Here is a 13,666-nt window from a genome sequence, read left to right as displayed (position 1 = left end):
AAAATTACATTGCACCTGAGCTCATGTGTAATTTTATAAAAAGTAAAGAATGACTGATGTGAAATGTAAAATCAAGGTTTAAAATGTATTTTCCTACTTCTACTGCTTCAGTCAGTGTGATTTGTTGACAGAAGCTGTTTGAGGCCGTGTGTTTGCTCCAAATCAAACAAGATGAAAAAAGGCTCTTGTTATGGGAAAATGCAATGTGGCACCAAGGTGAAATATTCTAATCTGGTCTGTTTCCACTAGTTTCTTCCATCACGGTCCTGAATACCCTTACAAGGATTTGATTCCGGTTCTGTTGGTGCTTTATAATGTGATGATGTGACGCTCACTCGCAGTGTTTCTCTCACCTCAGGGAAAGCGGTAAGTGAGCTGTATTAATAAATTCTCATCTATACTGGTTTTTAACTGAACAAGATGACAAACATATGATCCATAAATCATCTTTTGGAGGGTTTGTTGTTTGTTGATGTGTTGTTGGTTGTTTGCATTCTGCTACAGTTTGTTTGTTGACATGGATGTGAAGTGCATTCTGGGCCTTGCGGTCCTGGTGGCTGTGTCAGCTTTGGCTGAGAGGGAGGTGAGTTTGGCGACATATAACTGTCTTTTCTTGGGGCGCTGTATAAAATATAATTAATAAAACAGATTTTGATCAATTGCTAATCTTTTTTGACAATGTATTTAATGTTTAACCTCATCAACTTCACAGTTTTTTGTTAGTATATGCTGAATGCAAGTATAATATGGTTCGCATTTTTTTTTTTTTATAAAATCTTAAAAGGACTTATATCTGTGAAATAATTGCAATTGAAAGTACAGCATTTCTCTGTTGCATATAATCAAGTAGAAGAATAAAGTTTATGATAGTTTCCAAAACTGAATTACACAAGTAATCTAAAAGTACCTCAGATATGTGCTTAAGTACAAAAGTTGAGTAAATATTTCAGTTCTTTAGTCAAAATCTGCTTTTCTGTCTTTTTTCTTTATGTGCAATTTCTGGAAACCTCCTGATTCTGTAAGTTTGCTGTCCTTTTTTATCCAAATATAATATCCATAGTGTTGTTGCCTTATAATAAAACATACCGTGTAAGGTTATTTCTAAAAACACTGATGTAGATTTAAAAGTGAAGTCTAAGATCTTTTATCAAAGTGTCACTAGTTGTGTCACCGGAGCTCGGTACGCAGTGAATAAACTAAAATCTAAATTTTCCACAGGTCATCAGGCTTTGACTATTTCAGAGCAAATTGAGAGAGTGAACAGGAATATTGGTAAGGACTTTTTTATTTTTTATTTTAGTCAGATTAATTTAAGCTTTAAGTTGGTGCTCTGTTCCAAGATGAGATATGTCTGGGTATTCTTGCTTACCAGCCATGATTTTAGAAAGAGTTTTTTTTCATATGTAATTTGTTCATTTAATTGTTCAATCACATTTTCATTATTTTTTTCAAACATGGAGTTTTAATTCTGTTTTCAGGAATAAAAATCTGGTGGAAATTATTACTTACTTATTTCTTTATTAGTTGGTCTAAACGTCTGTGTAAAAATGCTGAATACCTGCAAAATATTCAGAAACTACAAATCAGATCTTGTGAGAATTAATCTTATGGTGACTGTGCCCTGCAGTCCGTTCGCCTGGTGATCCATATCTGGAGGACGATGTTGCCTATAATTCTGAGGCTGAGAGAAACGCTGACCCCTGCACATCGAGTGGCTGCATGTGGCCCAAGTCTGCCGATGGGTACGTCTACGTGCCCTACGCCGTCTCCAGAGTGTACAGTGAGTAGCTCCTAGTGTGGCTCTTTAATGTCCAAACTGTGTTTTTTTAATAAACCAATTAGAAATAAAGTCATGAGATGAAAGGCAACTCCTCACGTGTTTCTCAATGGCTCATAATTCAAAAATGTAAAAACAATAGATTCTCTAGTCATTATAGAATATTTCACGTTTAATATGAAATGTTTTTATAATTTTCCAGCTTCTCGTGAGGTGGCAATCATTGATCGAGGTCTGCAGTCCTTCCATGAATTCTCTTGTATCCGCTTTGTGAGACGCACCTCCCAGAAAGAGTTCCTGAATATCCGATCCCTTAATGGGTAAGAGTGTGTTAAATGAGGTGTACAACACACTGTGCATGATATCCTGATTTATTCTACCATGCGTGTTTTCCTTTAACAACCATGTCTCCAAGAAAAATATGCGGCACTATAATATGTGTTTCCTGTTCTATTCTGTTGTTTGTATGTGTGTCCTGTGTGTCATATTTTACTTTAAACTTCCTGTCTTTGTCTATTTACAGCCTTTTTTCCTGTTCAGCTGTGTTTCATTTGGTAATCAGTCCTTATGAATTTACTGTGTTCTTTCACCTGTTATCTTTATGTTCATCTCTATGTGACCTCTGTGCATTTGTGTCCTTCTTCTAAAAAACATAACTAATCTGTTTAATGACAATAATATCACACTTATCTTATGCACACACATTGCTAACCATTGACAAGGTAACTTTCTCATTTTTCCCAGTCACTGTGTTAATTTGTGAATCTGTGTTAATGTATCTATATGCTGTCTGAGATCTGTCCTGAATTTTCCCAGGTGCTACTCCTTCATTGGCCGTCTTGGCTACGGACAGGATCTGTCTCTGTCTCGCTCGGGCTGTGTTTATCACCATCTTGTGCAGCATGAGGTGCTCCATGCCCTGGGCTTCCACCATGAGCAGAAACGATCTGACCGCGACCAGTACATCCGTGTCCAGCTGGAGAACGTCACCCCTGGTGTGTGATTAAATTAGTGAAAAGAGACAATATTAAGATTTGCACTCAATATAAGATAGGATGTACCCTATCTGATGCCACATATTTAAGTTTAGTTGAACTTTTTAAGAAACACGTTTAATAGTTTTCTTGTCAAGAATCAGGTGAGATGATTGATACTAATGTCATATCTGTCCTTTAAATATGAAGTTACAGCCACCAGTCTTTTAGCCTAGCTTTGCACAAAGAAAGGAAATAGTTGGAAACAGTTCACCTGATTCTGGTAGCAAAGTCTGCCTACCAGCACAGCTAAAGCTCAATAATTAACATGTTCAAAGGTTTAAGTGCTGCTCTGAGCCACAAAATGTTCTGACTCATTCAGCAAAACTCTCCACAAGAAAATAAATGAATCCCAAAATGTCAAACTTCTCTTTCACAGCATTATATCACAGGCACGGATTTCATGACAGCCCTGTTTTCTTGTTAAATCCTTAGGATTGGAGCACAACTTTGACAAAATCAATACTCTGAACCAGGACACCCCCTACGACTACGGCTCTGTCATGCATTACCACCAGTAAGTGAAACAAAAGCTACTCTGCTATGAGTGTTGCTGCTATATGTGATGGAGAGAATTTTAAAAAATGCAAGGGGTTGGTTTGGGTGTGCTGTATGTGGTGCAACTCTTATCAATGTCTTATTGTGGCTTCAGGTACGCTTTCTCAAAGAACAACCTGCCCACCTTGGTGGCCATCCCTGACTCCAGCGTCGAGTTCGGCCTGGCCACCGAGATGAGCCAGATGGACATCATCAGACTCAACAAGCTGTACAAGTGCTGAACAGGTAAAATAACCACAATGCATCCTGTCAACAACATGTAACCCAGTAAAGAACTGGGCCCAGTTATATTGTTTGTTCCCCATATTATTTCCTGTTTGCTGACAATTAGAGTGATTTGGTTCATACTTGGTTCTTATTGGCTATATCAGGAAATGAAGACTTCCCACTGGAAAGGGAAAGTAAGTTCCACCTCGTTTCCTGCAGGAGATTGACAACACCGAATAAGAACAACAAAGCGAGCAGACGAGTGTTCCAAGTGCAGAAATAAGTTCAGTTTAAGTGAAAGTGTAAGTGAAAGTTGTTAATGAGATGATAAGTGAGAGAGGTGATCAAAAGGATCTGTACGCTAGGAGTTTACCACATTTGGCAGCGTCTTGGCGAGGTCTTTGAGATTCCTGGAAATCCTTAGATTTTGGATTTGGATTCTCTTTGATGAAGGAGATGGCGAACCCCCAATGAACGAGATACCTCCTTGTCCCGAGGAGTTGGACAGAGATCACCTGTTGCTCTGAGGACGATACCACCCCTAAAAGTGCCAATATAGTTCAAGTTCACAGCACCCCATGGCTCCAGTTACTTATTGTGTCTGTCATTTTCTCTTTAACCCTCCTACAAACCTAGTTACTGGTCCTGAATACAATTGAGTACTCTGAGTATTCAAGGTGGGTTACATACACATTCTCAAATATATTTAATGTATCCATTTATCAACCACTATAACATTTTCTTTCTAAACAGGTGAATGAGATGATGCATACTTCAGGACGAGAGTCGTCATCATTGCTGTCTTCAGGGGTCAACAATAAATTCTCCATGATTCAATCAACATCAATAAATTTGCATTAAAACATACAGTTTGTTATGTGTACTTAATTATCAGAATTACCAGAATTCAATCATACTCAGAAATACTCCTGCTTGAACATTCTTTTAGCTTACAAACAAGATATAATGAAAACCGTGAAATGAGTGAATATAAAAGAGAAAAAGTAGAACATTTCTTCATACATTTTGCATGTGCCTGATGCTTTATAAGTATATAACTGTGTCTGTCTGTGAGAGAGACAGGGACAAAATGGCCGCCACAAAGATCACTCAATGAGTTGACAGCCGGGGATATTACACTGACACTGATACTATGAGATGTTTATTTACTCTTAATATGTGAAAGAAATGTCTGGCTTGATAAATAAATGAGAAAAAAAAAGTTGTCCAGAAATAAGATATGTAAAATATTCCTAGAATTTCACAGGAAAAAAGTGATGTCCTGCTTCTAAATCTTAAATCAACACTTGTACCGATGGCTCTGCACGTTCTGTTGTATTTCTTTGTATGTGTCGGAAAAGATGCGGGACTAATTTATGCACTGAAAAGTCACACGGAAGAATTTGCAACAATAAGTATCGAAGAGTACTTAGTGATGCCTTGAAAATATCTTGCAATTTCTTTGTAAAATGTTAAATCAATTATCTGGAGACAAAATAAGATACAGATCACATCACAGTTTTGAATAATAAATATATATTTGTTGCCAAACGTTTAAGATAAAGAGTGTTATTGGTTAAAGGTAAAATTCTCTTTCAGGAAACAGCATCATGGGAATAAGCACCTGGCATCAAGGTCTTATCAGTCGCAGCGGGTTTATTTATTTTTCCAATCATGTTTTTCTTCGGTGTATACAAAAAACAGCTTTAATCCAAACCTGGACAGAAACACTAACAGAACCGTTTATTGAGTGTCTGTGAGGTAAGCTTTATTAATCACATGTTTAAAGGGGACCTAAAGAAAAGAGACAAGGCTGTGTTTTCTGGGGACTAAAGCATGTAAACTTTTTCAAGTAGTGACCCAAAATAAAATGATGAACCTGAGCATAGTATGTCTCCCTTAAGCTTTGTTTTCTTAAGGATTCCAGAGGACATGAGTGCTTGTATTAACTGTTTAAAATGAATGAATGTTCTTCACTGGAATACGATCATGACTTCTATTTCACCAAGAACAGAACTTAATATCTTTCTAATACATTTTCTCAAAGTCTTCACACATGATATGTGAGTCTGTTCTGCTTTGCGCTGGACAGACTGTGTGTGTTGGAGTGACGTTGAACCAAGTGTCACATCCTGTACAGACTTCAGGGGTTTAAATAAGAACATTAGTGTTAGTCAAAGAAACCTCAGTGTGACACGTTCTGTGCTGGAGGACTAGTCGCTGCAGTACAGCAGGTTGATGCGGTTGATGTCGTTTTGGTTCATCTCTGTAGCCGTGCCGAACTCAGAATTGGACTTTGGGACAGCCACCATGGTGGGGTTGTGGTCGTCCTTGGAGAAAGCCAGCCTTAAAGGAGGAGACGACCAGAGTGATCAGTGATTTGAAAGTGGATTTTTTTGCTGCTCAAGTAGAGATGTTGTGTAAAATACAAAACTTAAATGATAAGTAGTACTATTCTATGTTTTTCCTATTTTCAAAAATTCACTTTAAAAGACAGAAACAATAAATTGATCCTCTATAAATAGTCCCTTACAGGTGCACTGTTTCTCCTGTTTGAGTAATATTAGTCAAAAATTACATTGGTGAGCCTTTTTAAAAAGTGAAACAATATACTTGCTTGGGGCTTTACATTGTTTATTAAATTGGGGGTTTGATTTTATTATGGGATATTTTTTGTCTTTGTCTCATTAGGTATACATAAAGAATATCTCAAGCTTCATCCAATCAAACCCATGGAGGATTTAGGTTGTCTTGGTGTCACCCCTTTTTTATGTCGCACTCTACAGAAAAGCATGTATTTAGTCACAGAATGCACAGATGGAAGTCAGTGGGCACCAGACAGTTAAAAACTTGGGTAAGATTTTAAAATTAAGTACAAAGTAGTCAGTTAAACTGACCTGCCGTAGTGCATGACGGAGCTGTAGTCGTATGGAGTCTCCTGGTTCAGAGTGTTGACCTTTTTGAAGTTAAAATCCTGACCTGCAGTGGAAATATTAATATCCGGTACTTGAAGCAACATTAAGTAACTTTTTGATCTCAAGGTAACAGCTTCAAAATCATGCTGATGGTTCAGTGTGTTGTGATAGAGTGAATGGTGTCTCTCTCTGTCTCTATCACTTGTTTCTGCACTGTGTAACTTCAGTGAGAGGGTAGGATCATGGAAAAAATACAAGTAGATAACATAAAATGTATAGTTTCAATATATCAGTGGTGTTGAAGTAGTTTTAGATTATGTTGGGTTGTTCTGTAATAGATCATCTATAATCATGTTTGAGATTATTATAAATTGATCATAAATGTATGTTAAATCTAAATCTGTAACGTATCAAGTAACCACAGTTGTCAGTTTAAAGGCATTTTCTGATGAAGCCAGTGAACAAAAGTCAGTGAATGAAACAGCACATGAGGACTGTGGTTGTCTTCATGAAACAATCATTTCATTTCCAAAAACAAACAAAAAAAGCCCTATAAAATCCATAGTTCAGCGTTTTTCTTATGAGCCAAGAATAGTCTTGGAATCTGTCTGGAATCTGTTTTCTCTGCCTGCTCACCGCTGCAGCCTACCTTTCATGACATTCTGCAGCAGGACCTGGACATGCTGGTCCCGGTCGGAGCGACAGTGCTCGTGGTTGAAGCCCAGAGCGTGGAGCAGCTCGTGCTGGACCGTCCCGAGGTAAATGCAGCCTTGGAGGCTCAGAGACACTATCTGCCCGTAACCCTGGCGGCCCAAGTAGGAGTAACATCTATGGAGATGTTGGATAGGACAGGTAGTTCGTCAAAAGTTTATGTCGTAAGGATTGTCATTAACATTAACAGGCAAACTTAATCTTTCATGTACCCATTCAGAGACTGAATGTAGAGAAAGTCCTTCTCGGTGGTGCGGGGAAGGAAGCGAATGCAGGTGGAGGAGGAGAAGGAGTCGATGCCTTTTTTGATGATATCCAGCTCCTCAGAGGCTGGAGGGGAAAACATAAAGATAAAAAAAACCACATGCTGAAAAGAAATCACAGAGGGAGATTGTTCTACATTTTCCATTCTGTCAACAAATCCCGTGAAAAGGCCCAAAAAAATAATGTGTCAGTTATTACTATCCTTAGTCCTAGCCCTGTAACTCTCAGCCCCAAGCTGAGAATGATATATTTCTATTAATTTCCTCAGTGAGCTGGTCACTGTAGTTTCAAGCCAATGTTTCTGAAAAATTAGAAAGTATATGTTTGACACTTTTTCCAGCAGCAGATAATTGCACATCTGGGGCTCCAGGATACTCATCAGAATTACATTCTATGTGTGGAATTAAGCAGAATGTAAACCGAAAGAAGGAAATGAAGGAACCCAGTGCAACAGTTTGGCTCTTTGATATGTTTTTACTCATTTTTAGACAACAGTGGATTGATGGTGTTTTTGTTGATTCGTCCCATTCTCTTGGGAGAGTGTTTTTTGTGGGACGTTCACGGATAATTTTTGCCTTTGCTTCGGATTTGTTGACAAAAAAAGTCACTAATTTAGTAATTAGATTAAATCACAATGAAATTACTTTGAATCAAATTAAGCCTGAACAGAACCTGAATGTACTCCTGTAACACAGGGAGCATACGTAGGTGCTTACGGTAGTGGTTAGCGATGATATAGGGTATATAAACTTTGCCATCGCTGGATTTAGGCCACAGACGATCATGCAGGGTGGAGGGTTTGGTGCTTCTCTTGGTGCGATGACGAGCGACGATGATGTCATCTCTTATCCTAATGCCATCATGGTAACGGTCTGAGGAATGTATGAGAAGAAGACACAGCAGTCACAACAATGCTGGTCAGATATTTATGTCATTTTTTGTTCAGTTCAGTATGTGTTTCATTTCACATGGTTCATCCTCTTGTGTCATGTTGTGTTACTTCTTGCTCTTTGTCTTGTTTTCCCTCCCTTGTGATTGTCCTGATTAGTTTCCCATGTCCCTGTTTGTCCTCTTGTGTCACCAGTCCATGTGTCTTTCTCCACTTTTAGACTGTTTTCCCTGCTCACCTGTGTTTCTTCAGTCATCACTCTCTGTGTATTTAAGTCCATGTCTCCCCCTCTCTCTCTTTTTGCCTCTTCGGTTTCCCCACGTCAGTCCTGTGTTCTTCATGGGCCTACCTGTGCTTCTTTGGTTTGTGCCTGATTCGGTTTTTGTATTTTTCTAATTTTTTTAATGCTCAGATTTGCCCCTGCTTGCTCCTTTTGCTGCCTGCTTTGTTTCTCAAACATTTCTGATCCTTTGTTTTTGTTTTTTTTTTGTTTGGACTCCAGTTTTGCTATTGACGCTTTTGTTCTTTCCAGCCTGCTGAATCCTGAGTGTCCTAAGTTTATGTCACAGGTCTTGCATATAAATGAGTAGGGTCAAGTAAGTGCCAAACTGTATCCAGCTACCGAAAAGAGATTTAGTCAAACAGTCCACTCATTGTAAACACAACCATTACAGGTCACTGCACTCACACACAACCCAGCATTTAGTTACTGTTACGCCCTTTGTAAACTAACGTGTCACAGACATCATAACAGCCAAAGCACAGCACCAGTGTAAATAATTAAATTAATGATAGCAGAAGTCTGTTCAGCTGCTGCAGTGTCACTTCAACAAAGCAATTCTTTTTTTTTCAATAGTTGTAGTATCACCTGTGCTTTTCCTGCTTTGACAAGTGAAAATGTCAAAAGGGTTTACATCAGTATGACTTCAACCATGTAACCCAGCTGTGTCTTGACTGCATAAAACTCCATGTAATTCAGTAAAGTTAGAGTAAAACGATTTTTTTTTTGTTCCCCTTCAAAAGCTTACAGTATGACCCAATGTTCGTTTTACAGTGTGAGTTGTTGGAGTCAGCATGACGCCTTCATTGTGCCTCACTGAGATTGTTGTTGGCTTTCTCCAGCTGCTCTGCGACGGTCAGTTTTCCCTCGTCTTCGTTGTTATTGCCAGCATCCGCTTTCTTTACAACCTGCAAACAGGGTGACAGCGTGTCTGTGGTAAGGAGAAAATATTACTCTCTATCTGACTTCTGAAGGAAATGTGTTGTATAGAAATCAGAATCATCTACAACTGAACACCGAGAAAAAGTGAAATAAATTGTTTTTTTGGCTTCAAGTTAGAAAGATTAACAGTAAGTGCATGACGCTCTGAATCTGTGATACAAATGTTTACAGATGAGGTAATGTTTTAAAGTTTTAATCACCTTAAATTTAGTCTTGTTCGCCGACTTCCCTATCAGGGAAATAACAACGATGACCTAAAGAAACCTCGAGTAAAATTTGGGTTTCTTGGGATAATGTAAGTGCATAACTCAACAATATATACGTATAACAAAGTCATAGTCGTTTTAAGACATTTTAATGCAGAATTTAAACATGTCATATCCATCATTTCTTATTTCATTGTATTGCTATTTGCCTTGTGTCTGAATGTAGCTCTATAAATAAACTTGCCTTGTCTTGCTGAGCTAAGGTTGTGTGGTAGGACTGAATGTTCAAGAACTATTCGCACTGACTGTAAAAAGTTTTGCAGTCAGTGTTTCCTGTTGACAATACTTTTAGGACAAAAATAAAGATAATTTGTTAGTGAAAGGACGGCTGACCTGACTGAGCGCTCCAGCTGTGGTTCTCGCCCCCGCCTTGGTCCAGGCTGAGACTGTGAGCAGAACCAGGAGACCCAACATGTACTTCATGTCTGCCTGGCTGAAAACAAAGCACCAGTCAGAGCGTGAAATACAAAGCAGCATTGGGAGCATTAGGAGCAGACAGGCAGTATTATCCCTTTACCTTTAATTCATTGTAACAGATATGAAGCAGGAAGTGTGACGCTCTGTGAGGGTCTCAGTCATCTTCTGCAGAGAGTAAGGTTAAGTTCTGACACTGAGGTCCACCCTTAGCGGATATGAGACCGTTACAGGAGAACAAAAACAGAACTGAAGTGTTTACTGTTGATATCGCAGTTGACTGAGCGCCTGTAGCGCCCTGTCATCAAGTGTTTGCTCTCCGTGAACATATCAGAGTCGTACAACCAACTCTACTGTATCACTTCAAGGACTCCTGCTACCATCACTGCTCTCTAGAGGTGGAGAGTAACTAAGACATTTACAAACATTTATTCAAGTATCGCACCTCAGTACAATTCTAAGATACGTGTAACTTTCTTAACTATTTCCGTTTTATTCTGCTTTATACTTGCCATTTACTTGACAGTGACAAGTTCACTTAAAATAATAATGTGCCTAAATCATTGAACTTGATTGTTTTAATGACATTTTCCATCTAAGTCTAATACATAAGTTTAATGTAAAGTGTCACATTCAGTGCAAAGATTACCTGTCAGCTTGAGACAATGTGAATATATGAAGTGGTCGGATTTGTGATTATGCAGAAGTCATGTGAACACAGCTTACATGGCACCGTCTGCCTTAATTTAGTTTAATTTAATTCAATCAGACTATTTTATTTTATTTATTCACAAAAAACAACGTTGTATGACTGGACTAAAAAACTCAAAGTCAAAGTAGATGAAATTAGCTCTTAGTGCTACTTACACATTGCTGAGTCGACGATATGATAAGACATAGTTCTGTCACATTAAAACGCCGCAGCTGCATTAACAATGAAAGGGATGGATTTTTTATTGTGTTACTTTACTGTCTCAGGCAGAAACAAAGGACAGTGAGGGCAGCGAGAATATCATCCACAACAGATTATAGATTATGCAAGAAAGTCCAGGTTATTGATTTACTAATGTTTTGCTTGCTTGTGATGGCGCTCTTAAAATTGGTAAACAGCTGTCAGTATTTCATTTGAGCAAGAAATCCATACAACCAAAACCACCATTGTATACATATACATATGCAGTGGTGGAATGTAACTAGGTGTATTTACGCAAATATTGTACCAAAGAACAATTTAGAAGCAGTCTACTTGCACTTTACAGGCATATTTTCATTCCATGCTACTTTACTTCTTCTCTTCTTTAGGACTGAGAGCTGCAGCGGTGGTACTTACCCCTGCCCTGGTCCGAGCTGAGACTGCAAGCAGGGCCAGGAAACCCAGGGTGCACTTCATCTCTGCCAGGCTGAAACGAACCAGCAGTCAGAGCCAGACACAAAGTGGCGTTAGTGTCAGGAGGATTATGAGCAGGCAGACAGTGCTATTCCCTTACCTGTACATCCTTATTTCAGTAAGTTATAGCAAAACATGCACCACCTTCGGTACAGCATTGGCAGATCTCCATAATCCTGCGTATAAAATGTATATTTACTTTGTTAAACCTCAATAAACATTCTGTTAATTATTCAATTCTCTCTCGCTGACAGTGAGGCCCACCCACAGCAGATTGATGACCCTACTAATCCAGAAAACAAAGACAGAGTTTAAGTGTTTAACGTTGACGTTGATCTTGACTGAGTGACCTGACTGCAGTGAGATTAAGTGTTTACTCTCTGGGAACATACAGGAGCCGCTCACAGATGTAATGGAAGCGCTTTTCAGAGAGGTCACAGCGACTGACAAACACAAGGTCAGAGGAGTGATGGATCCCTCACCCTTAACTCCACTTCATTCTCTCTGAATCTGAGTTCTTGCATTTCCAGTCTCTTTCTTCTTTGTCCAGAGGCGTCGTGAGTTGTGAAAAGCTGAATCAGTTGTGTCATGAAGATGTCTCCTGGTTATTAAATTTCTTTGAATGGCAGACGTTTCAATGTGTGAGGTGTTCTTTTTTTCACGACTTTTATCTCAACATCATATTGTATAATTTATACTGCAGTTTAACAGAAGCATTTTTAACATTTTGATCATTTTAAGCATTTTTTTTAATTGCAGTCTTTTTATACAATGCCATAACATGCTCTGATTGAAAGATATGAACTACTATTAACAGTTTCAATCACCGTTTATTTCACCATATTTACAACCGAAAGTGAACCAGGAGGAGCTTTAGGCAATCAACTTTATCACCACCCTGTGCTTCTACTTAATAATCAGTATTGTTTTGCAGCTAGATTAAATGAGCGTGCCCTCTGTGTTAGTATGAATGGCTCTTGAAAGTTCTAAAGCCACGACATGCCCTAAATATTTTGGAAATGTAATACATACATACATATATATCATGTCATGTTCATAGATGCCTGACCTTTTTTTGCCAAAGTCAAATTAAGGAAGTCAAATTTAGCCAAAAGTAACATTTGCAAACAATTATTTTGTTTTAATCACAACAATGTTATTCTTACAATATAATTTCCATTAACATCATATTGGAATGTAAAAAAGAAATGTTAATCTGTCTCAAGCAGGGTAATCTCACTTACTCAATACACGTGGGGAAAAACACTTTCCATCCGGTGAGACAAATACAGAATGAATACAGAAATATAGTCTGTGGAAATAAACAATACACTCAAAAATTTGAATTTTCCATTTAAATGGAAAATTAAATGGTTAAGTAAATAGGTGAATAAAGACTGGCAAATTAAAGCAGAAATTTCGATTCAAGTCATGTAGATATGTTCATATATTTGATTAATTCTTTAAGGCCTACATTAATAATACATTTATTGCATTTAACTACATATTAAATGAATTACCGAGCCATACATCTGTTGATATCGGATTTAGTAATTTTCAGTCCTCCATAGTTTTGTGTGACTGTGACTGTGACTGTGACTGCGTATGAAACAGTGCCCTGCTGCTCTCTCAGACCTTTGTCCCTCCTCTCCCACTAGGAGGCAACACATCACCACAGTTGTGAAATGTTTTGCACATTCAGGAACCCACTGATACAGTAGCTTATCCAGTGAGGGGTTTTTGAAGCCACTTTGACTCTACTGAAAAATCTTTTGCAGGTTAATTTAGTCCGTGAGAGAATTCAAATAAACACCAAAATCCATTTTACTTCATTAGACTCATGACTCACTTCTCCATTCCACTGATTTCCATACTGTACTTAATTGCTTCTTTCTATAGGCTGTAGTTTTACAACTGATGATAGTGTCCCTCTGTCCATAACTGTGGCTCAGACAAAGTCATCTGGAGCCAACTGAAGTCAACCGTCCTAATCTGGATCTCCGACATTGTTCACTGACTGTG

The 13,666-nt window shown here is 38.3% G+C and overlaps 2 protein-coding genes across 6 annotated transcripts; one reads left to right on the top strand and one right to left on the bottom strand.

Annotated features, from left to right (window-relative positions):
* The first annotated feature begins 347 nt into the window (after positions 1-347).
* On the top strand, positions 348-4,445 carry LOC119024950 (high choriolytic enzyme 1-like). 2 transcript variants are annotated; one of them, XM_037108201.1, is made up of 10 exons: positions 348-366; positions 505-583; positions 1,227-1,272; positions 1,628-1,780; positions 1,980-2,097; positions 2,594-2,772; positions 3,247-3,328; positions 3,464-3,594; positions 4,213-4,253; positions 4,330-4,445. In XM_037108201.1, the coding sequence occupies exons 2-8, from the start codon at positions 518-520 to the stop codon at positions 3,588-3,590; spliced, it is 771 nt and encodes a 256-aa protein (XP_036964096.1). In that variant the 5' UTR covers positions 348-366; positions 505-517; the 3' UTR covers positions 3,591-3,594; positions 4,213-4,253; positions 4,330-4,445. The 2 variants fall into 2 exon arrangements, with proteins under 2 accessions (XP_036964096.1, XP_036964097.1); XM_037108202.1 differs by lacking the exon at positions 4,213-4,253 and having other exon boundaries at positions 4,330-4,443.
* LOC119024948 (low choriolytic enzyme-like) lies at positions 4,266-11,915 on the bottom strand. 4 transcript variants are annotated; one of them, XM_037108194.1, is made up of 8 exons: positions 11,588-11,915; positions 10,177-10,276; positions 9,453-9,566; positions 8,183-8,338; positions 7,415-7,532; positions 7,141-7,319; positions 6,474-6,555; positions 4,266-5,922 (listed from the first exon to the last, which is right to left on the bottom strand). In XM_037108194.1, the coding sequence occupies exons 1-8, from the start codon at positions 11,645-11,647 to the stop codon at positions 5,790-5,792; spliced, it is 942 nt and encodes a 313-aa protein (XP_036964089.1). In that variant the 5' UTR covers positions 11,648-11,915; the 3' UTR covers positions 4,266-5,789. The 4 variants fall into 4 exon arrangements, with proteins under 4 accessions (XP_036964089.1, XP_036964092.1, XP_036964090.1 ...); XM_037108197.1 differs by having other exon boundaries at positions 9,453-9,543; positions 11,588-11,673; XM_037108195.1 differs by lacking the exon at positions 11,588-11,915 and adding an exon at positions 10,361-10,566 and having other exon boundaries at positions 9,453-9,543.
* Between the last annotated feature and the right edge of the window lie 1,751 nt (positions 11,916-13,666).

Source organism: Acanthopagrus latus, chromosome 8 (assembly GCF_904848185.1).
Source record: "Acanthopagrus latus isolate v.2019 chromosome 8, fAcaLat1.1, whole genome shotgun sequence".
In the NCBI taxonomy this organism is placed as follows: Eukaryota; Metazoa; Chordata; class Actinopteri; order Spariformes; family Sparidae; genus Acanthopagrus; species Acanthopagrus latus.
Note: the sequence above shows the minus strand (reverse complement) of the source record. Positions and strands in the feature narration are given on the sequence as shown.